The sequence below is a fragment of the Rhipicephalus sanguineus genome, chromosome 1, assembly GCF_013339695.2.
Source record: "Rhipicephalus sanguineus isolate Rsan-2018 chromosome 1, BIME_Rsan_1.4, whole genome shotgun sequence".
Taxonomy (NCBI): domain Eukaryota; kingdom Metazoa; phylum Arthropoda; class Arachnida; order Ixodida; family Ixodidae; genus Rhipicephalus; species Rhipicephalus sanguineus.
This window is the reverse complement of record NC_051176.1, coordinates 220,563,846-220,589,221: the sequence shown is the minus strand read 5'-3', so window position 1 is coordinate 220,589,221 and position 25,376 is coordinate 220,563,846. Positions and strand designations below refer to the sequence as shown.

Here is a 25,376-nt window from a genome sequence, read left to right as displayed (position 1 = left end):
CGTCATTTGCACCATAAATAGTACTGGTGAGCACAAACATGTGTTGATACGGCCGGCAGCAATGCAGTGGTTTCTTTGCACAATTTAAGTATCAAATATTATGACATTAGTGCTTTCAACTATGCCAAGAGCATCACCAACAATCGCACTATACAGCCCGCCAATAAAAAAACAGGTGCTTGGAAAGTGTTAGAAGGACCCCTTTATAATCTATTCAAGTCACGAGTACAAGAAAGACCTCAGCTATAGTCAATCTTGCACTACACGAGTAGAAACCAATACTCTACCTTGAGAAACTGAGAAGACATTGCCTTTGCTAGCTGAGAAGCAGACATCTGTAACCATTCTGTAAAGAAAGACTTGTTCATTTATTGTTCATTTTTAAATATCAAGCATTTGCCTGCAGAGGATCATCCATTCGTAGGTCGAGATATAAATGTTTACTAGCATCAATGCAGTTGATTGGGCCAAAAATGTTCACTCTAAGAGTACACGAGCCTGCTTGTACAGCTCTCATTTGCAGAATGGATTAAACCTTTTAAACCATAGGCGTAGCCAGAGGGGAGGTCGGGGGAGGGTTTGGCCAACAATATTAGCACTGACAGTGACAGTGCTAATGGTGACAACACTAACCTTCAGCATTAACTCGTATGATCAGTTATATTCACCATTTCAACATAACAATGACTTAGATGGAGTATAGTGATCATCAATAAATTGCGTCTGCTCTTTATTGTGCTGCTTTTCTCGTCACTTGGGCGTGAAGCCTTATACCAAGCTTGCAATACAATGCGCTTAATTGATTCTAGTGAATAATTTTTAGGCAATTGTATTGAAAGTGCAATTATTCTTGTTCAGATGGGTCATATGAGAAGGCAGACATACTTTGTACAAAAAACCACTATGTCGAGGTAGGCATCATAAAAAAAGACTTCAAAATTAGAACTTTCATTCTCGTTCTTATATGCTGAAATTCCACAACTGAGCAGCTGTGAAGTCACACCTGCCCACCAGAAATCCAGTTTAGTAACAACAATACTGAAATTTGCATCTCTGTGAAGTGAACTGAAAGAATATTGGCATTCCTGTTCACAGCTACGTTTCTGCAATGACCCTTGTTTTGGATAATGCTCAGTGATACTGACATATCCGAACTTAGAGCTGAGTCAAAGAAGATTTAGTGACACTATCCATTTATGCAGTACTAAATTAACTTAGCACTTGTAACCCAAAAAACATCAAATGCACATCTGCAAATGAAAAAAAAAAAAAAATGCTAGCAAGTAGTGTCAGTCTTTAGTGACTTTGTATGAGCACTTCATATGTGTGAAGTCACTTATGGCTTAAAAGGCAAATGATCTCTCACTCATGTTGAAAGAATGAGGTAATCAATCAACATCACTTACAACATAAATAAAAAACTGTGCCAACAAGGATAAACTAACTGCTCATTTTAACTTAAGATGCAAGTTACACCTTTCTTAAAGGGACACTAAAGAGAACATTAAATCTTGCTCAGATTGATGAAGTGTTCTTCCAACACTACTTTGTTGCAGTTCAGAATTTCAATGCAACCAAATTATCAATATAATAAAGTATGTATTTGACTTTTTGTAACCTTTTATTATCAGAGAGAACACATGCATTAACACACTGTATCATGCGCCATGTCGCACACTCTACTCAACATAGTTCCATATCCAGCACCCAGTTTGGAGTTGTTACTGTCACTCTGTGGCAAGTGACAAGCATGAGTAGTGAGAAGCCTCAGAGGCGATAGTACTAAATGCTATGCCCTCTCTTTTTATCTTGCAAGTAATCTCAATCAGTGACAAAAATAATCTCACTGACAATAGTGTCTTGCAAGCTATATAATTGACGAGAAAAAGGATGTCACTGCTTGTTTTGGGATAGAAAGGCGTTCAGTTTTTATATTCTTGAAGTTGAAAGAAACTATCCTGGATTTACTGACTCAATGAAAAAAAATCTCATTGAACAAAGCACAGGTGCTCTTATCACAAATAAAGGGTATTCAGTGAGTGAACTGCTACTGCAGCAAATTTTGGATTGAAGTAGCCAACCAATTTTTCAGAACTGTTTGCACTTTCCCATGGCAACACTACCTACTGCATAAAACCATGTTGGTGTTCTGTGATCAAACTGATTCATAAGACAACCAAAATTTCCAACGCTGCATACTGTAGCTTCCTCAATTCTTCGGACATATTGCACACCCAACATTGAAAGACAAAAATGTGGTGGTTTTAAATAATATTGCTGTAATTCAGGTTGTCCATGTCATCATTAAAGTGAAACTTTTTTTTGCAACACCTGGCAGGTTTCGATGCTGCTTTTACTAGAAACTTCTCCTCTTGAGTGTCCCTTCAAAATTGCTGCACTGTTTCAAAATTTATTTACTCTTTGTGAAGCATGTGCTCTGTCAACTTAGTCAGATCCGTCATGTTCCTCTTCCATGCAAATAATGAAAGTGAAGATGTCCGGTCTCTTGCAGCAGTTTCTAGAAGAAAAAACAACAGGCAGAAGAAAAAAAAATTGTACAGTGATCTGCAAACACTTTCCAACTCGCTGATAATTATGCTGACACTTTTGTTAAAGAGGTCCTTCACCCCAAATTACGTATGTTGTTTCCATCGTTCGTTTGCTTAATATGAAACATGATGTAGTACCAGTGCAAGTGGGAAAAGCAAGGCATTCAATATATTAATCTGTTGCGGAAGTCTGCTTCCTCGCCGACTGCAACAACATACATCAACAATTTCTGGAAGTGGAAGTGAGGTATTATGGTGGGGGTTTTGATAGGTTGGAAATAAAATAATGCACTGTGCACTCTTACAATGTGCTTATCATGAGGAATTTAGAAACAGAATTATATTTTATGCTTGTTAGAGCTACGAAAAACACAGAAAAGCATGAATTTTCTCTGGTTATAAATAAGACTCATACAAAGCAATCTGTACAGTTGCAAGTATCGTGATTTATAAATTTTTATGGTACATGGGCTCACTAAAAATAAAATTTTATAACACTGAAACGGCAGACCTATGCAGTGTTAAATCTACACTGCACATCAACCTCTTGACCCTTTCCCTCTCTCATTTTTGTGTTTTTCTTAAATGGGAAGAAAGAAAACACAAGTCTTGCTACTAACCTTCGCTGCTACTGGTGACATTCTCAGCCATACCGTCAGGAGTAGCATCACTTGCTGTGCTCAGTGATCTTGGAAGAACAGTGAAGCATCGCTGCGGATGGGGGTACTTGAATATTTGCTTTGGTGTCTGGCCAAATTCCATTATTTGGACCTCAAGAGAGTGCCTTTCATGAATATCTTGGATGCTAAAAACAAGAACAAGCAATTTTAAGGTATCAATTTGTGGGACTCTGATACACCCCTGTAATACATGATGTGCTGTGCTCTCATCTTACAAGATCTCACATTAAAGTAATTGTGCCCAGAAGCAATAAATACACAGTTGAACCCCTTTATAAGAGACACGCACCACGGAGCAGTTCTTGTCCCTTGTATGAAGTGTCTCTTATAATCAGACTGAAACTTGGACTGGTTGGTCGTACTTCATAATAAAACGGCAGCGCAACCACACACGGACCAAAGAAAGAAGGAACACTTAGCGCATTGTTTAGTGTTCCTTCTTTCTTCGGTCCGTGTGTGGTTGTGCTGCCGTTTCATTATGGTGTCTCTTATAAGTAGGGTACCATGTTCCAACTTTCTGATTAACCCGTATTTCAATGTAGGCACTCTTGTGTCTCTTATACCCAAATGTCTTTTACATCAGTGTCTGTTATAAAGGGGTTTAACAGTACAGATGGAAAGAAATTTAACAAAGATTGACAGCTAGATGAGTTGATACATATTCATGAAAAAAAGAAAAAGCTGAAAAATTAGGGCCAACCGCGCGATGAGACATTGTGATTTTCACATCATGATTTTTCCTTCAGGAATATTCAGGTAGAAAGCCTTAAAAGTGTCTAAACATTGAAACTGTGATCAGCTTTGAATCCTGTGCAAAGGCTAGACAGAAGCCACTAGTGAAGTCTACACATTTAGATAAGTATGAACTCTATAATCCACTACACCTCTTCTGCCATACTCATGCGGACTAAATTTTGCTAGCACAACCTCAAAGAAACATGACACTTTTTTTTTAACATGACACACTTTTTGGCCAAAAATCTCGAAGTTTCGCACAACGTTCTCCTTAATGAAACTTCAAACATATATAGAAGAAATAAACGTCTCACCTGTCCAGATCAACACTTCCTTCATATGTGAGATGATAGAAAACTGCAGAAAAAAGATGCTGGCTTTAGGAAACAGTATTAAGACACAGTGCAGACGACTTTTTATTGCATTTTTGCAGTTAACAGAAACATGCAACTCCCTTGATAGGTAAAGTATGTTTCCCTCTTGACGCCTATGAATTATCTAACAAAGCAATATAAAAGGTACAAAAAAAAAGAAAAGTACAGGTGAATATGTAGGCCCAGCATCTTGTTTTAGCCAGTGCCAAGCTCAACATGTTGCTTAGAGAGCATCAAAATTAATTAGACTATCTCTCAACTCAAAAACAATAGCTGCACACCTTAGTGAATTCGCTTCACCAACTTTCACAGAAGATATGACAGTAAGTGCTATTTTACAGCATCATACGAGCTGGCCAACTTTCTCTACCTCCCAAAATGTCCTGCAAAGCCTAATACAGTAAAAACTCGTAAATTCGAACTCAGTTAACTTGAACTTGCAGTTAATTTGAACTCGCGCCCTGGTCCCAACACAGCCCTGTGTACTTTTATGGAGGAAAACTCCCGATAATTTCAACGCGTTGGTATCCACAACGGTTAATTCGAATTGGGAGCGCCTGGTTTAAATCGCTCCTCGCAGAAGTCGGCCCAGAGTGATCACAATGTGTTGCAAAACCAAACCATACCAAATTTACTAGATTCTAAACAATGAAACAGCAGCATTTCTTAGCAGATGAGAATTTGGACACTACACTGGAGCTTTTGGGCAAGCTTCAAACAATGCTCATAGAGTCGCAACAGAAGAAATGCAAGCAAGTGAACTCTTGGTTGCGTTAACTCTGCCACGTAAATAAACGTGTTTTGGAGCATAACTACTGACATTAAGGTTCACTGCTCACATGAATGCATGTCGGTGCTTATTTCTAGCGCACCACTGACTGATCAATTAATTCTGTTCGCTGTTAGAGTTCCACAAACTTAATTTACGAAATATCCTAGCACAAACGTGTAGTAGCGCCTAATTCACGATAACAAGTACAGAGGTGGCTTCTTTGGGTTCTGCCCGCACAGTGTGGTGCGATTTCCATTCATTCTAGCGCCCTCCCACTAATTCGAACAATTTTATAGTCCCCTTCGAGTTCAAATTAACAAGCTTTTGCTGTACTGCGATAGCTACCAATGGTCAACGCTACTCTCATATGACAACTACAGAGAGCCAAAGGAACAAAAGGTAACTACTGTAGCATACAATTTTACAGCCGTTTCACCTTTCACCACTTTCACCACTTTCACCACAAACTTAAGCTTAAACCTATCCGTAAGGATGGTTAATTAGAAATTCTTTGGTTACTATGATATACAGCATCGCAATATTACTACATGTGTTGAAGTAAGCTGGATAGAGTAGCAATGCTATATGGACTGCACTCTTTTTGGCCAATGACAGAACAGATTTCCTTGAAGTGTTACTTGTTTAAGTTCCTCAGACATCACACCACGAAAAGCGACAATGTAAAAAAAATAATAACAATAAAACACCATTGTCAGCTAGAACTGCCTCTTGTCCAGACTGTTTGTATCCAAAGATTAAGTCAATCCAGGCGTGAAGGTTCTCCGAAACAAAAGGTGCCTCAAGAGCTTCTCTGCATGTGCGAATAAAATGCGCAGGGCCTGTGAAAAAATATACAAAGTGTTCAGTAAGCCTGAAGTGCCAATGAACAAAAGGAAAGGAAAGCAGGAAAGGCAGCAGATTAGTTAGAACAAGAGTACCTTCAGCCCATGGTGGCAGTTCAACATCACCAACAGCACAGCCATTCTGGCGTTTTCCGAAGTCCAAGTTCTGAAGCATATCAAAAAAGGACAATAAACATGAATAGTAAGAGTGCTGCTGAATTATGCTGCTATTTATTAAACAATATTCACAAATCTGACCAGATCTTACAGAAGATTGCATTTTCAACCAAGTGTATCGTGAAAGAAAAAAAGGGGGAACTGTCAGCCATAAAAGAAATCCATATGCATTTCTCAGAAAGAAAGCTGTGCAGAAGAAAAAGTAATCCTGTTCTGGGATTTGAACCCAGAGCCTATTCCTTTCTGGTGCGGCAAGTGTACCATCCACGGTGTAAGAAAAAAAATTTAGGTGTTGACATTCCACCCCATGGCGCGTCCAGATTGTGTTCTGCGCTTTCGGTACCTCTAGGCCCCCACGTCGCAGCGCCCCCCCCACGCAACTGCGGCCGGCGCATGTACTATAGACGATAAGTTGCATACGTAGTGTCCGTAACCCCCTTTTTTTTTTCTTACATTATGATGCAGAGCAATGCCTCCAAATCCACAAGTAGAACACACTTAAGCATCACTGTCGCAGAAATCAGGCGCATAGCCACCCGTTCTAACATGACGTATGGTTACCCAGCATCCCTTGTGCGACCCTCAAAGCAGCACAAACGAAAACACACACAGAGGCACAGTACTAGTGCCCATGACATCCTTTTACACAGGCATCAACAGAGGTAAGGGTAGCAAAAAACAGGGGGAAAAAAAGCATCAAGAGTTCTGGACCATTTCAATTTCAGCAGAGCAGTCTCAGCTGCTCCATATCATGACTAGGTCTCCACATGCACTCATCTCTCATCAGGACATGCAGTCTCTTTTCCAGTCTACCGTGGCAACAGTGTTGCTTCAACAAGAGCAAACAGAACTGCACTGGATGTGCCATTGGAATTTGCGAAAAGCAATATACCATGCTCAGCATTAGCTACAATGACCTCGCACATGGCAAAATGCTCATGTATAGAAGGTCAACTGGGCACAACAGTACACTGAGTACCCATTACAAACAGTCAACCTATTTAGCACTATTCATAGCAGCAGTTTTTTAAAAGGCACATGTTGACTTAAGTGAAAGAGGGCCAAAAAAAATTAACAAATGAAGAAATATGTTTGTACTCAAACTAATGTGTACTAACAGGCCACCAAGCTTTTTGAGATGGAGATCTTCCATCACGATGGCCTGGAGGCTGAAATAAATGCGACAATGTTTTCTGCTTCCAGATGCCAGTGCTAAGCTCACTAGAAGACAACACACTAGACAGCACCTTTTCTCTGGACTGTTCAGCGAGTACAAAGGCAGGTGCTGATGCCTCTGCAAAGCCTTTTTGGGCAGAACGCCTATAGTTGCAACAGTTCAGAGGGCAGTACAGCAAAGTTCAGGGAGCTCTTAATGTAAAGGTATATATATAGTGCTAAAGTGACTGATAGACTGCATAGTTTTCAGACCTGTGCTGACTTACTATTTATATCCACATACTAAAATTTAAAGCTCACATCTGACAAGGCACCACCTCAAAGGGCCCCCAATTCAAGTCAGTGCTGCAGCTGTGGACCCAGTACCCCCAAACATTCTCCTCCTACCCACATACACTATAGTTTTGTTTACTCTGTGACAATGCCTATGCTCCCTGACCGCTTCTAACCCCTCCAAGTTTAGAACTGGTTCTACAAGTAATTTTCCATGTACCTTCTTTAAAAAAATATTGACAGTGCTAGTAAACACCCCTTCGAAAGATTTTCAATGACAGTATACCAGTATGAAACTTGTTTTATCACAAACAAGTTCCCTCGCATCAAGGGAACTGATTTCATGTGAAGCTGTCAGTGAGTAGCTGCCCATGCCAAATTTCTTAGTTCTGAACCAAGCATTACAATACTCCATCTCACCACTACCGCTCAGCACTACCAAAGGTACGGGGTGTAAGCAAGCCACATGCTTGCGCAGCAAATCATAGTTCTAGTTATAATTACCTTACAATTCGCAGGGTGGAGACATTTGCACTCGTTTAGCATGTGTCACTTCGCATCAGTACGCGATATGCTCATTCTTCATCGCATTTACGTCGTATTTATTTAATTGTTGTATGAGTGACCGCGGGTAACTGTGGTTACAAGTGAACGTGGCAGCGCCCATGCAGACGCGACTGCCCGCTTCGATCTGAACTTACGCTTTCTACTTGCCTACAGTGCTGAGAGCAACAAATAAATGGTGAAATGGGCTATCGCTTTGTGGCATTTCAGGTTGAGTACAAAGCATCAGGTACGTTCTGTCATTATTACAGAGATTTTCTGTTTGTTTAGCCACGCATGCTAAGCCCAACGCGCCGAAAATTTGATAACGGTTCATGAAAATAGTGCAATGTATTCACCAATACATTGCTGTCGAAGCATCAGGACATAAATTCAAAGCAAACACAAGTGTCACTTTGGAACTTGCGGGCCACACAGCGCACGACGACGTGATAAACTCGAGGTGGAGGGCATCAGCGTCAATGGGTGCAGCCATGTGCCTTCTTTTTCGGCGCTGCCGTCTGCACGCTTTACTCGCATAACGTGTGCGCGCAGATGCCAGGGGGATGTTGAGCAGACGACGTGACACGGATGATTAGCTAAGGGGCCCTGTAGCCTCCACAGTGCTGAAGGGAACTTCTGAGGTGGAGTATAGGTGGATTGAAGCCTTTGTGTAAATTGGGTAGTTGTGTGCATATCATGGGCTTACCAGGCTCGTTGACTACATTGGCATCTAAATGATAGCTTATGGCCAGACAGAACGTTGGCGCTCACATTAGAGCACAGAATTCAGTTTTAACAAAATGAAGTGCACACTACGGAGCAATGATGCGTGTATCATGAGCAGTGTTCCTTGGCGCATTCCTGCAGGGCCGAGCAACTCTTGACTATAGCTTTCTGAGTCGTAGGAGTACATCTGTTGTGCTTATAACATTGTCATAACAGCACAATGACTGCAACTGACGTTAGACAAGCACCACTGCCACAAGTGATGTAGTGGTGGTTGCCTAACAACTGCTGATCTATTACATGTACTACTTACAATGTGCACCATGTAGTGGATAGCTGAGGGTCATTGTAGCATGTTTGTCAGCGTTAATCTCCTACAACCAAATTGCCAACTACAATAATGTCTTTCTCTTTTTTTTACCCCCATAAAGTGTCTTATAAAATTTCTGATGTCTATTTTTGGTATTCCTGGGTTGATATACACTGCAGTGCTTGAGGTGCATATCCGCATACCATGGGCTGTGGTATGCCAGTACGCACCACACATTACTGGGGGAAAGGGCTTCATGACGTATGTGACAGGCATGTCATGTTATGCATGCCACGACCTGTTAATCATGTTTGTCATACACTCATGTCCTCCAATATCAATTTTGGTATTTTGCAAGTTAAGGAGATGACCACCAGAGCAATCAGATGTAGGTCATTAAATAAATAGGTACATGGACAGACACAGTCAAAGTGCCTTTGGTTTGCTTAGAAATGCTTCACATTTAATAATGATGGATACAAATAAAGTTAGACGATGTTGTGCAGAAGTTCGAAGTTCAGGGGGATATAGTTCGCAGGGATAAAATGGAACCAGCTCGCACAAGATAGAGTGAACTGGAGATCACTGGGAGAGGCGTTCGTCTCGCAGTGAACTGAAACAGGCTATGAATGATGATGATGATATTGTGCACAGTCACAAGGCCATTTACACAATGGTAACACAGATACTCACCAGTGAGTTGATCAAGAAATCCCCACTGCAAGTCAGGTCATAAAACTCAGGAATAAGTTCCTTAAAATCTGCTGCGTCTGTAGTCACATTTCTCCACGTGTCAGAAATACTTGAAACAAAAGAAAAAAAAAATATGCAAAATCATTATCAAAAGCCACGCAGCATACCAAGACTATGCAGTGAGGAGTACAAATAAAACAAACCTATTGAACATCCTGTCGGGGTGGTCAAAGCGGCCATTCTGCAGGCATAGCATATACTGTGGCACTGAAATCATACAGGAAAATTACAGCCAACCATAGTGTACAAAAAAAATACCTATACACACTTACAGTAGTTTTAAGGTATCATGCAATCATTTTTTTTTTGCTACTCTTTAAACTAAAGAGTAACAAAAAATTGGCATGTTTTGCAGCTAAATGCCATGATGCTTTGTGCCATAATATGACTGATCGACGAATGCCTAATGTCCTAAAGCTACACATGGGCTATGAGAGATGCCAATCTTAGGTTACCTAGTTAATGTGCATCTAAAGAATGGTGCCCAAATGTTTCTGTGTTCTACCCCAACTGGAATGTGGCTACTATAACGGGGCACTGAGCCTACGGCCTTGCAATCCCCCAACAAAACGACATAACCTCTGAGCTATCATGGCAAGGAATTTTCACAAGTGCTTTCCTGCAATCAATCTTGCAAATCAAGTGATGACTTTTCCCACTAATACTGGCGATAACATGTTTTGCCAAGGCATATAAGGTGCCAGAACCAATGTATAAAACTGGGGGTGTACAAATATTCGAAATGTCACGACGAGTAGTTCGTGCTCTTCGATTCAGACAGGAACAAACAGTGCTGGAGACGGGACGGTGAAAGAACGACCTCGTCCGTCGTTCTTTCACCGTCCCGTGTCCGGCATTATTTGTTCCCGCCTTAATCATGTGCCAACCAGCCCAACTCCTGCTCTTCAATTCATATCCAATACGAGAATTCACTATTCTTGTTTTGGATATCAATTGTTGACTCAATTGTTAAATGTTTGTTTCTATAGAACATATAAGGAATAGTAGCACATATTGGCGGCTGAAAGCAACAAGAACGATGGACGTGACAATTGTCTTAATGATTAGTCTGCAGTATCGCGGCAGCTCTTGTTCAGGGGCAGAACTTTCTTGACGAATGTATCAGGGCATATAACTTCCACTCAATGAGAATGGCTTGCTTTTAGGTATTGTCGCGATCTAGGCGCACCCATTGCTCTTGTGTGGACGTTTGCCTTTTCCGCTGCCTCTTTCCTGTCCTGCAACAGCAAGTGGTGAGCAGGCAAGGGAAAGCCACTGTTTGCCATGAACCGGTTCTCGATCGTGGTGATGCACGTGGTCCCGGTCGTAGAGGGATTTGATGCGACTGGAAACGTGCACGCGGGGGACTCTCTCTCTCCTCAGAAAGCACACGGTAAGGTCACGTTTTCCTTCCTATCCATTGGCCCCTTTGGGAATTGTTTGGACTGTGACTGCCTACGGTGATTTGGCAGTCGCGGTGAGCAAGTACCTCATGCTAAGTCCATTTCCGAACACTAAGCCGAAGAGCAGTGCCTAGTGCTGATGCATGGTCGTACTGCGTCGAGCCACACTTATCCAAGGTCCACACAAATGAAGATTTGCCCCAACTCTCGTGAACAGACCCACCAGTCATTGTGAGAGCAAGCAGAATAGCCACGACTTTCCCTGTAGTGGCATGTCAACGCAAGCCATTGTCTGCCGCAACATGCTGGCAGCACCCTATATGAGTTTGCTTCTGGGCACAGAAGCCTTTTGCTTCCTCGCCGCTCCGGGAGCAGGCTTTTGATTGTGTAATTGGGGTGCCGCCAAAAACAAATAAAGTGCTCTGTTGTGCTTAGACAGGACTACTATGAGTTTCGCTGCGCTGTGCAGGTCTACTATGTGTTTCGCTGCGGAGGTCTACTATGGTTGAGTGCATGCGCTAGACGAAACGCGGCGACCACCCACACGGCTTGTGGCTCGCTGAGCCTGAACCGACGGTAGCCTCTGCTCCTTTGAGTCACGAGGTTACCACAGTATACAGCTCATACACAGATTTGTTGAGATTAATTACTTCACCAGTTTCACATGTTTACATCACAGGACCGTAAATTAAACAATGTGCGGTCCCGTAGAATCACTTCTCTCCTTCTACATATCATGTTTCAGTACTGTCACTGCTCTGCTGTCACAGATATTTTAACACATTTGTTTATTATGTTCCTTGATTATTTAGACGTCAAATTGTAAATGGCATTATATACATACATACATCAATGTACATAAGCCTGACTTCTTATCACACAGAGTCTGCACGAGCTTCATACTCGATTCCGCTTCAGAAATGTAAAAATATTTTGTCTTAAATTTGATATTCAAAGCTTTTTCTATTTGAAATATTTGTATCATATATAATCAGAAAATTTTGAAGTTTGTACAGCCAACATAAAAAAATTTCCAAAGTCCCATCATAATGCTGTTTCATGATTTATTACGGTACCTTAATATATACTACGACAAATGAGTTCTGAAGCCAACAAGGTGGAGGAAGCTTCATGAGACAGAACAATTTCATTTGTAACACAAAGCTTCAAGGAACCCAATTTCCTTGTAGCTTTGTGCTACAATGGCTCAATCAGTGATGCTACCGAGGACTTCTGATTTGGAGCAATTTTTGGAGCAGCAAAATTTCCATTTTGGAGCACTTTGGAGCAGCAAAATTTTCATCTTGGAGCACTTTGGAGCAGATAATTTTGCATCTGGGAGCACTCTGGAGCAGCGAATTTTACATCCTGGAGTGCACTACAGAAGCATATTGCAATAACATTCAAGCACCGGAATATTACTATGGGGCTCTTATGAAGGCTAGAAATATTTCGATTCATTGCAAATCTCATGGAAAAAATCATCTCAGGAGAACTCCATACTTCACTCGCTAATGAAAAAATAAGGGCTCATGCAGTTGACTGTTCTGAATTAACCTCTTCGGCGATTATTTTCGACACTAGCCAATAAACAGAATACGGGATCAATAAAAATTGTACTTTATGAAACAACACTCTAAATACATCTATGTGGTTGTCAGCAGACATTGTAGACAAACGCCGTGATGTACAGCAGTGCCTCAATGCCAAAGAGACACACTGTCCCTAATGCATTCCCCTGAGAAAACTCCAAGGCGAAAGCCAGGTTCTTTTTCTTCTCGATCGACGGGTTGATCCTCCCCCTCCTTCTCTGCAAGCTTTCTGCACCTCACCTGGTTTTGCGCTAGCTCCATGATCGGCGCACCGATTACGGAAGCAGTGTAAAACGACGATGTTGTGATGGCGTCATCACGTGACATCACGATATATGACGCCATGATGACGTCACAAGTTTTGAAGATCTATGACGTGATGATGACGCCATCACATGATTATTTTTTGCATCAATCGATTGACGCCGCCGACGGTCAATTTTCGTGTTAGATAAAGCATCTGATGCTTTCGCATTAATATTGCGTATTGAACGTTAACAACCTGGCCTTACATACCAAACTGTCCTCCACCATGTCACCTCCTTGCCATGCGCGAAACAGCTTCGGTTATCATCCACTTCACAGAGTGAAATGGCTCCTCAACTTTTTTTAAATGTTTATTGTGATAACAATTATATGAACGCTCTCCGCGGATTTTTGCGGTCGCCATTGCCGTAATTTTCTGTATAAAGACCAAATTAATAACATCACCACGCGCATTATAGCCGCGGGTAAAAGCTCGCGAGCACTGGCGACGAACGCGGCTGAAGCGGAGATTAAGCTAGCCGGCTGCCTGTCTCCGTTGCACGGACAGCGCATGAGATAACATCTTCCCGCGTGCGGGCCTGCCGTCGATTGCTCATCAAACAGAGAGGAAACGCCCCGCCCGTCTTTCATAAGGAGCATGAAGGGACGCCAGGGGAGCGGGGGGGGGGGATCGCATCGTTCGGAGGGCGCAGTCGCTTGCGCGCGCGCCATCTTGAGGCATCAGGAAACGGCTCGTAAACTTGCTGTGCTCTCAACGCTTACTTCGTGTTTAGAGAACTCAGAGCAAGAAAACGCTTCGGTTCCTGGAGCGGCCATATTCCCTTAAACTAGTGTTTTGTTGAGTTACGCGAGATCCGATCCAAAAGAGTCAGCTACTAGCCTTACTTCGTTTAACAATACAATTTGTTGGTATCGCATTCATTGCTTCGCCCTTAAGCGAAACTGAGCTTTTTTACCCGTCAGCTATTGACCCCCGAAAGCGAGAGGCGGACGTGTAACATGGGGTAGCCGCTTCACTGTGGGCCGTCAGCGACGGGCCCGCTATGACAGCTGCGTATTTGCGGCTGCTCCGACCAGGATATATGCTTTTATTAATGAGATGACATTTTTAAAAAGCAAGCAAAAAATTCGAATTGGAACCCTAGCACGTGAGCTCGAAAGGGCAGGGCCTTTTAGGGGGTATTTACCGCAGAGTGATTAAACTTGGACGTGCTGGTATAAGCAATTACGAAAAAGCTCTTCTGAATGAAGATCCATGGATAAAGTATATCGAGGAAAAGTGTGAACGCGTTTCCACCGTTCGCGTGCTCTTCCATAAACGCGAAGCAAGGAAAATTCGACATTGTTCCATATATATACTGCTAGCGATCCCAGATTTCATTCCGCGATGTCCGGAAACACAAGTGACACTGAACATTGCTTTCCTTACGTACCGTGCGACGCTTGAAACGAGCTATCAGCAGCGTTTCTAGAACAGGCGACCTCCGCCGATGAATCGCCGTCGCACTTTCTCGCTATCGAGAGGCCTAGACGTCACGAGCCTCTGCGGAGAGCGCGTTTTGCTGTCGAGCCGACTTGCAGAACAGAAGCTGCGTCGGCACCGTGCATGGCACCGTGGCTTATTCGGGACGCACGCGCGAGCGCTATTTATTCAGCGGAATAATTCTTGGTCCATGCTTGCGACTTTGGCAGCCCCAAGATCAAGCTGCACATGTTCTGACGCGCCGGCCGTGCGATTGCCGGTGATAGACGCCCCCAAACCCGAGACTTTGGCGCAGTTTGGCGCAATTTTCGTCGATATTATCAGGATGGCGCAGTAAAAACAATTTGGCGCACTTTGGCGCAGTTGGCGCAGGAGTGGAATCACTGCTCAATGAATTCCCCTTTCAATTTTCCCTTTCATATATATGCTGCTAATATGGAATCATGCTGCTGTCTCACTCGAATTTTGCGGGTATGCGTGTCCCGACTTCTCTTGCCCACTACGTAACATCGTGTTGCCAACGGCAGAGCTCGAAGTGCCTGCGGCACCGCACCTCAAAGACAACTGTGAAACAAAAAAAGTGTGCCAAGGTGGGAAACATTCATCTCTTCAATGACACTCGCAAGTGTACAACACACACAAAAAGGGACTGCTGATGAGGGTACACAAGCGAGAAGAAAGTTTTCACATAGAGATAAACCATGTTTGCACATTTCTCTATGCCCAGAGGCCACAGGCTGAGAATCAGTCAGCGCCTGTACCGTGTTTTGTAATTGGAGAGCTTTTTGTTTTACGACAGTATCCCTTTGCACTAATACAAAAAGTACAGAAAACAAAATAAAACAAGTCTCAAGCAAGGTGTCGCAGCAATAAAGTGATTATGTGCAACGGATAAGCACTTGGTGATGTCACTTCCTTCAGAAATGCTTCTGGCAAGTGCCACTACGTGCTGATGTGGTCGGCACTGATGTCGCAATTTTTATGTGTGATTAAAATACTAAATATTTTAGTATCAATGCTGTTACCTATGCTGAAGGCATCTCTAACTATATTAGTCTACCCGCAAATAAGCAATGGGGGGCTTGAAAAAGTGCTCGAGGGCCCCTTTAATGTTGTTCTGTTCTATTTTATCAAGCTTACTTTAGTTGTATGTGCAATTTGTCACCCTCCCTGCTTGGACTATGTGTCTGCAAAATTAATTAACAGTCAACAAACATTCCGAATTAAGCTGGATTTGAAAGTCCTGAGCCACCATGAACACCACATTGTCAAGAGAGCCAATAACTACACTAAGTATATATACCATACAATAACACTACAAAGCCGAAAGAAAAATGCCACAACCATATTTAGGTATGTACATTGTGCATGTCTCCAATTGTGAAAAACCTACATATGCAAAACTGACAAACTTACTTTTGCGCACCAAGTAGTAGAGCACAAAACCAGGAGTAGAATAGTGGGATCCATACAGGAACTTGGGTTCGGCCATTTCAGCATAGCGATCCTACAAATAAACATGCTTTACAGCTTGTACATTTTAGAAACAATTGCCAAAGATTTGACAAAACTAAACTACTTTGCTTAGTAGTTTAGTACAGCTGTTTAGTACACCGTGTGGTACAACATTTTTCATCACTTCAGGCCTCCGTATTTCGATAAACTTCTGTATTGTTTTGATCTCATCCACCAGGTAATAAATATGTCCAGACCATTTTTTGTTGGAATGAACTGTTCAAAACAGCTTCCTTAAATTGAAGTTCTGACCCAATGAGGGCTTCACAGTATCTGAGCACCAGATACATGAATTGCATTACCTTTACATAGGTTAATGAGAGCTGCCTTTTAATTCCACCATGTTTAGGAGGCGCCCATACATGTTTAGAACTTCCTTTTGTTCAAGCAATGGACAACTCAAAGCAATTCTGTGTCTCCTCGGGGATTTACTTCTCTTCAATATGTCCAAAATATGCAATTTTTCCAGCATTTTCAGGTAACCTTACAAATTATGAAAATTGCTCAATAGACAGCAACATTTTATCAAGTAATGTGGTTTAGCTCAGCTGTCATAAGACTTGCCTTTAATTTCTTGAGACGCTTCTCAGACAATGCGCCCAATGGTCGGGACAGGTCTCGGTAGCTTGCACTACTGCTCAAGTCTGCAAAACACCCAAGAACCATACAACAGCACAGAGTTGCTATTAAATAGCATGATTAGAAAACAAATACCAATGTGCTCCACATAAGGGCTACTAGAGCGTCCAGAATCCTTTGGAGAAATGCAGCATTAACGGCTCTACATATAAGAAAAACAATAACAGTAGAAATTATAGGCTGTTGCTTCTTTTGCTATTTCAGAGAATCACACATACACTCTTAAATAATATCTGGGGTTTTCCATGCCAATACCCCGCTATGGTTATGAGGCACGCCGTAGTGGAGGGCTCCAGAAATATTGACCATCTGGTGTTCTTTAGCGTGCACTGACATTGCGAAGTACATGGGCCTCTAGCCATATTCTTCAGGAGACCAGGAAAAAAAATTGAAGTATAAACATGGGAAATGAATCACTAAATTATACCAGTAATATATTTCTTAATAACCAGTTTACTTTTAATATATAGTCACGTAACTTCTAAAAGATAGCTTCATATGCCACACAAAGTAACAGCAATGCAGTATAAAATCATTTAGAAGGCAACTCCCATAGGCCATAGGAGTTAGTATGCACAAATATTCATGCAAGAAATGCAAGGTTTCTCATTGTACTTAAGCCCAAGCAATATTGCACCCAATAAGCAATCAGAAATGGTGCATTTTAATCTAAAACAACCTGACACACACTAAATAGGGGTACTGCAATTTGATTACTCTTAGCAGTTTGTAAACATATTCAAAGTTAGGCCCCTGCCTTTGGAAGACAGATGTTACTTAAGTTGGGGAACATTTATTGTGATGCAACACTACACAATGGTCACCATGGATTGTAAGGTTAGACCTCCACACTTAACCCTTTCACAACCGTGGACGAGTATAGTCATGAGATTTTCTAACAAAATGACCAATGAAGATTATACTCGTCATACTTGTGTTTCTTGATGCTAGATGGCCACATTTGTCCATGTTGGGACATTTATGTCAGCTTTCATTTTATTGCCATGTGGTGAAGCTACCTTCAAGTTATCTTTTTCTACGCGATTAGTGAAATAAGGAACCCCATTGAATTGAAAGAATCGTACGGTTTTATTCAGAAAAAAAAAAGCTCTACAAAATGAGCGAAAAAATTTTTTCAGCAATTTTGGCACGTTCTTTTCTTTCGATCGTGAAAGGGTTAATGTGCTTCTAGGAGTGCACTCATGGGCATGGGCGTCCGGAGGGTGGTGCAAGGGAGGCGTGTGCCAAGGTGTGATTGCGATAACAGCGGCCCGTTAGCAGCGAGCTGCTGCTCCTTGGCCGGGCGTTGCAGCCTGGGAAATTTTGACCAACTCTGTACCTTCCTCTTGAGGGCCAGTGGTAAACTACCATTCATGATTTGAGAGAGCTTGCAGAATGTACTCCACCCCATTCTTATTCTTCTAGTTACTTCAGTCTCATGGTTCTGCTCCACGGTCACTACCTGCCCTAAGTAGATGTATTCCTTTACCACTTCCAGTGCCTCGCTACCTATCGCAAAGCACTGTTCTCTTCCGAGACTGTTGCACATTACTTTAGTTTTCTGCATATTAATTTTCAGACCTACTGTTCTGCTTTCCTTGTCCAATTCAATAATCATGATTGCATGGACAGATATAAACCAGTAAAAAATATAAGTTGTTCGAACTCCTTCACACGCCTCCGATGAGCACTCTAATGATGATGAGTTGCCAAAAAGAGCCACCATTCTAACCAAGCAACTAAAAGAGAAGGAAGCAGTAGAGGAAGCAAGAGTGGCAAGTTGCACACTGCGAACCTGCTGGTCATAATAAAAGAAAGCTACCTGCACTGGAAAAAGTGAAGCTACGAGATGAACATGACAAGGAAGTAATGAGAAGCTTAAGAAACTTCTTTGACATGCGAGGTGGAGGCAGACAGCTTGTAGAGTAATGCAACAGATAAAATGTCAGCAACTATTTCAAAGGTGGAGAAATCAAATATGCTTTCAAACTGGGAGAAATACGCATGAAAAAGAATGTTACAGGAAGGAATCTGCACAAGGCAGTGTCGTTTTTCAATGTACATATGTTCACACTATCTTTATGAGTATCATAAGTGGTTCTTTGAAGGTTAAGTGGATAAAAAATCTCAACCTCACTACCAAACAGCCTGTTTCATTTTTTTTTATTTCTTCACATATTCTTAAGGAAGAATTCACAATATTTCGGTAGTACTGTGCAGTGAAACAGCAGACATAATAACAAATGCTATAAGCACTGGACTAACAGGTGAATGTTTACTGCACAAAGTTCAATTTCACTCAGGTATGCTCCACCTATGCACTGTCAGATCTTGAGCCAATGAGCATTCAGTAAGTAATATACTCAGAGTCCACTTCTGTGTTATAGCATTCTCTTTCTTGCATAATGCTGCCTAATAATATTTTTTCCATCAAGACCAATAGTCCTTATTATTGTCTTTTTTTTTTTACAGTTTTGGGAACTTGCTGCATACCACTGTCAACACAACCAAAGTGAGCTCCAGGCTATGGGCCATGCATATTTCATTGCAATCTTGACAATTAAACTGTAAAGGATGACAAGAGCTCAGGCCCACGTCCACTGAAGCTTTGCAGTGGTGGCATAGCCAGTGCTACGTTACATGTCCCCGCAATGGCCTCAATCATGGAAGCAATGCCTGCAACTTTTGAAGGCATCTGTACACCGCATACAAGAAGTCAGTTGCGTTTATAAACCATATGAGAAAAATCTGCTCCACACCACCAGCAATAGGTGCTGACAGCTGTCAGTGAGTAACGAAACATAATTGCTATAAGTGAAAAAAATATGCCCAAGATTAATATGGTATAAAAAAGTGCAAACTCTATGTGGGAGAAGGAGAGAGCCACAAAGGGCAAGCACAGTCTGTTAGTCGCACATAAGGTTTATGCTTTTTACACCATACTAGAACGAACCAACTAGCCAGGCCAGCAACACCTTTTGTTAATCCCAAGATTAGACAGGCATTCCAGCTTCCTATCAACATTTGTACATGAGATGCACTGTGCTAAGGCACAGGGTGACCATTTACCTCAAGGAAAGAGTTCCTTCTCAAAGTAAGTTGGGTCGTGGCTGTTACCCCAGTTTCATGTTTCGTAAATCGTAAATCTGTGATTCAGTAGAATTATCACAACATACGTTGCACGAAACAAGGTGCACAGTAATTGTTATGCAAATCTTGGACTGCCACAAAATAACTGCCAACAGAATGGCAACAATTCTGAAGATACAAATGATGATTATGATCATGGTGCCATAATGGTATGCTCTGTCACATGCAGAATTGTCCTTAGCACGCATAATAAGCAATGTGTGTCCACAGCAAGGTAAACCCCTACCAGTGAGCTGTAACAATATGTCCTGCTGCTTTGTAAAACTTATTTCTTTTGTTTACTGCCTAATACCCTATCTTTTATGATTATAGCACCTAAACTGTGGCATATAAAATGGAGATGGCACAGCATAATAGTGCATCAAGATCAGATAAGATAAATTATTGTCGGTGGTTAAAAACAATTTTAAAAGATCACAGTAACAACATAACTTGCAAGCTATGCTAACTGGGCTATATGTGAGCAGTACTGGCTTGTTTCACGATAGCTACTGAGTGCGTAAAGGAAGTTTTGAAGGATAGAGACATAAAATATAAGAGCACACACTAGTACATCTCTTTTTGTCACGGGAGTGGAGCTGATGCATTTTATGCTACAAATGCTATTGATTAAATGGCCTTGCTAGGTTTGCATCTCTGGTACCACATTATAGAATTCCAAAAATGATTTATTTTTACTGGTCTTAGTAACACGACAAAAAGCAGTTTAAAAGGGTGCTCTTCCAGCAAACTGATCACTAGCATGTTCACTTCTGCGTTAGGAAACGTCTATCAAATGTAAGCAATTATTAAAAATCTTGGTGAGAATTATCAAAATTTAATGTTATCAAACAAAAAATGTGATAAAATATGCGCACACTATGTTGACACAAAAGCTCACCACTATTACAAATCCAAATAGGACTGAAGTTCAGAGGAAGATGAAGCCTTGAAGTGAGGAGAAATCATCACAGGGAATGTTGCCAGAGCAAACATTTCAACATGGAAACACGAGGTTTCGAAAAGAAGACAAGCCTCCTTGTTGAAACATCGTCTCCAGTGACATTCCCAGTTCAACTATTTATAATCACAACAACCATAACTAGCAAACTTCAATGCACGCTAGATTTATATATTGCGGTTACTGTTTAGAGAAAAAAAGTGAACTGAATTGACATCATACCTAAAGTATTGCTCTTGTAGTCCCCTATTACCCATGGGAACACTGGATACTGTGTGAGGTCATTAAAACTGCGATCAGCCAGACTGTAATCAAGGGTGCAGAAAAGGTTATACTATTGCAGGAAGTATAAGAAATTTCACTGAGATGTATATAAGCATCAAAGGGAGGCTAAAATTTGACACAATATCTTATCATGAACAACAAGCTAGCTAATGAGCTAGCTTATTGTATATGACCAGCACAACGTATTAATTCTAGAACTGCACATCAACTTCAGGTATTTAATAAGTGCATGTTCTGCAATGTTACTCGAACAAACGATAACATATCTGTACTGTTTGTGCATCAAGAAATGACACATACACCACAAAAGCATAAGTGGTAAACAAATGCTACACTATATATACTTTGACATAACACACCTGTTGATGTAAAGCAAGTAGTCGTAATTAGAAATGACACCAGTCTGCCAAAGCAACATCATGTTTTCTTGCCCAGTGTCTTCAAGGTTTAATGCTGCAAAAGAAAAAAAAAATACAGCATCACAGCAACACCCAGAGCAATATGAACACATTAATTACATTCGTTCATCATCATTATTCATCCAGGAAGGTGGCTTTAGTACTACAAATACACTGACACCTACCAAAATTTATACATTTCATAATGTATAGCCATTAATGCCGATAATACCAACACAATGACTTCACTCACAACTGAGGATGAAAGCAGGACTAAGGACTGCATATGAAACTGCTAGAAGGCATACAAAACCCATTCAATACCTTCTTATTGCAATGCTCCATGAAAAATACTACTTTCACATGCTGCAGCAGCAATATTATTGCGATTTTTCAAATCAATATTAACAGTACCCAAAATAGCGTGAAGGGCCACAAGCCAAAAGAAGAGTTTACCTTCTTGCTTTAAAAGTTTCTCGTAGAGTTCATCTCGCTCCTGCTGGGTCTTGAATGAAAGGAACAGGTGCTTTAGCATGGAGCTTTCCGAGCAATACAGCTCAAGGCCCTGAAGGTTAAGCAATATTCAACCACTTAATTTCAAAAATGACATGTGAGCCATAATTTATTTTAGTGCACATATTCAATATCTTTTCGTGCCTTTTCTGGGAGGACAAATTTCCCGGAGCCTGTGCCTCCAGCCAGTGAGACAGCACAGTGCTATGTTGGCCATCATTTTTTTTTTCTTTTGCATGGGTTGCCAAGTGGCATAAGATTGGAAGAATGTTGGCCATTCATATGTATTAGCATAGACTGCAAATCTGAATTACAAAGGCATGATCATAATGCAATTGTTCTATTTTAATTCTTGTCTTTCTCATGCTTTTTGAACAGCACCCTGCCATAGGCGTGCACACGTTGGGGGGGGGGGGGGGGGGGGGGGGGGGCAGCCGCCTCCCCTTCTTGTCGCCGAAGATTGGGAGGGCGCAAAATCTGCCCCATACATTGACTTAGTAGGGGGAATAATTGCTACATTATATAAGTGCACGGTGCATATATGGGCTGCATATATTCGGTTTTGCCTCTTTTTCGGAAATCCTATGCCTCATATGCATCTTATGCAAATCGCACATCTGTCATAAGTACAAAGATAAAAGTACAGTAACTGCCAAATATCAGTGCATTTCTTTTCAAGCCAATTGCAGTCAACTTGCTGGAATGACGCAGCTGCTGCATTGGAACTTTCTCTTTCATCCCCAATTTCATCATTTAACCCATTACAGTCCGTTGTCGGGCCCTGCCCAACAACGCAACATGGTTGCAGCGGTCCATGGTCGACCACTGCTTGACAAGTTCTATTGTGGTTGATTCAAGCACATGTTCTCCCCATATTGTTCCGGCCTGATGTAACAGAGTGGCCAACTTTTCTGCACAGTGGGCACGGTCGGTTTCGATGTCGCCACTAAAATATGGTGATGAATATCTCGAACTAAGTGCAACCTTTCTGGTTTCTAAAAATGGCTATGCCATAACTTGCGATAGCCTACAACTTTACCATATAAACTGCCCTCAGGTCAATAATCAACCCTTTGAAGGATGTCGTACATGTACGGCAACACCTGACAGACACCAGAGGGTTTACACCGTACATGTACCTCATTGCCTGTATGTTTAAAACACGCGGCTTTTTCGACGTTTCTTTTGCTTGACATGTGCTGAGACACTTTGGCAATACGTAAAATTTTTTTCATGTGCCAATATCTCTCCGTTGTTTTCTTTCCAAAGCAGCACGCCGGCTTTCGCTTGCGCATCCGAGAGCGTGTGCGCGGAGCGGCTGGTTTCAGTTTCATCCTTCCAGTGGTTATCGCTTCTTGCGCCCGCAAAGCTGATGGCTGTCAGGTTTCTAATCTCTCAAAGGGTGACCGCTTGTTACTCTCATTTAATGCTCACCAGGGTGCGATTTCATCTGCTTCCGTGCGGTGCTAAATTACACAAACGATGCCACTGTGGTTGTGTTTCCTGTTTTGGGGACTCGGAAAAACCAACTTCGTCTCGTTGGTGATAAGAGGAAGAATTATTATAGCTTTTTCACTCGTTTTGCTTTCTGGACGAGTGCACAACCACACAGTTTTCTTCCGTGTGCTCACTCACGTAGTTGCTTACGCTATGGAAGTGCGAGCCGGTTGCTCTGCTGCTAGTGAGTCGAGCGGCGATTCTTCCGATGTGGACTATTCCCCAAGTGCCGAATCAGAATCTGATTCATTGGATGTCAGTTCGTCAGACGAGGATTTACTTACGAGTTCAGACTCAGATGATGATGAAGGAGCAACATCTTGAAAGCGTGCACGGTGATTTTTAGTGTTAGAGCAAGAACATTTTTTACCGGAAAAGTACTCTGGTGTGCTTATTTTTGTATGTCTATGAGCTATGTTTAATACCACGCATAATTTTTATTTATTAAAAATTGTATAAGTTTTTTTTAGGATTTTGCTTGATGTTACTCATGAATAAACCATGTGTATGTAACAACAAATATTATTTTTTTGTCACTTTAAAGTCATGCAGAAAAATTTTAGACAATTTGTTTCTTGAACAGAATTGTCTGAAGAATTTAATTCAGCAATAAAAAAATACAGATTTTGGCAGTGCATTTCACAAAAAGAATTGACCCTCAATGGGTTAAAAATTTCATTAAGGCACGTCGCCACCCTTGAGGAAAAAAGCTTTAGCGAGTTTTAGTCTGAAAGTTTGTGATATTTTATCTTGTACAGCTTAGGTATTTAGAATGTTTAAGATGAAAAAATTATTCAAACTGTAAAAAAAAAATATTTTTATAATAATTAAAATTTGCTGAAGAGCGGGCGTTACACCGAAAGTCCTAACTAAAAAGGAGATGGCACAAATCAAAAGTGACTTAGCAGGAAAGTAATGAGTACAATGAGCTGTGCAATGAACTAGGATAGCTGAAATATCTATAAGCTAAATTGAGTTATTACGAAAACCCTGAAAAACATTAAATCCTGCATATTTAGTTTCAAAACAATTGCCCACAGTATACAATGTTACCAGTCACTTTAATTTATTAGGCTTGTGCAAATAGTAAACTTTAGGTTCGAAACGAATTCGAAGCGAATAGTGATTTGGTCGAATAATTTCGATTTGAATTCGAATAGTATATATCACATATAAAGAAAAATCAGCATATTTGTCATGACCCAACTAACCTGCACAATATTTTTTTTAATTGAAACAAGGCATGCACAAATGTCATTCTTTTTGGTTCAAAGGAAAGTGGAAGCAACTTTGAATAGTAGCAGGATTTGACTTTCGGTAGAATGCAGGTGGTAACCTGTAAGATATGTTACGTTTTAAAATTTACTATACTTAGAGCATATAAGCCGGTATAACAAGCTTTTAAACTTAAAAAAGTGATGAATGGATATGAGGGTAATTTGTTCATTTAACCTTGAACATGACATAGCACCTCTCCACTACAGTGAAACCACCTTTACAGGGGGTTATATGCGGTTTATATATGCCTATTCCTTCATTTCGAATATTTCGAAATTTAGAATAATTTAAATTCGTTTCAAAGCGAACTTGAATACTGTAATATTCATGCGAATATTCGAACTGCTTGAATATTCGCACAAACCTATAATTTATCCTAATTCATAGCACAGGTGAGTGTATAAAAAGTTAGTACCTCAAATTTTATGCATTAATACTAGATCCATATGTAGCAACATTTCTGATGAGTTAATATGCATTATTGTATTGGAAGCTTTCAGCTC

The 25,376-nt window shown here is 41.1% G+C and overlaps 1 protein-coding gene across 2 annotated transcripts in view; it reads right to left on the bottom strand.

Moving 5' to 3' along the window:
• The window catches only part of LOC119372590 (protein FAN), a 91,628-nt gene that overhangs the window by 35,170 nt on the left and 31,082 nt on the right, over positions 1–25,376 (bottom strand). For both annotated transcript variants that reach the window (XM_037643070.2, XM_037643077.2), the window contains 13 exons: positions 22,042–22,150; positions 21,547–21,640; positions 21,125–21,207; positions 16,738–16,817; positions 16,075–16,165; positions 10,057–10,120; positions 9,854–9,962; positions 6,049–6,118; positions 5,818–5,949; positions 4,279–4,321; positions 3,170–3,354; positions 2,419–2,518; positions 288–346 (listed from right to left, as the gene is read on the bottom strand). In XM_037643070.2, the coding sequence (XP_037498998.1) occupies positions 288–346; positions 2,419–2,518; positions 3,170–3,354; positions 4,279–4,321; positions 5,818–5,949; positions 6,049–6,118; positions 9,854–9,962; positions 10,057–10,120; positions 16,075–16,165; positions 16,738–16,817; positions 21,125–21,207; positions 21,547–21,640; positions 22,042–22,150 (1,219 nt within the window). The remainder of the gene's footprint in view (positions 1–287; positions 347–2,418; positions 2,519–3,169; positions 3,355–4,278; positions 4,322–5,817; positions 5,950–6,048; positions 6,119–9,853; positions 9,963–10,056; positions 10,121–16,074; positions 16,166–16,737; positions 16,818–21,124; positions 21,208–21,546; positions 21,641–22,041; positions 22,151–25,376) is intronic.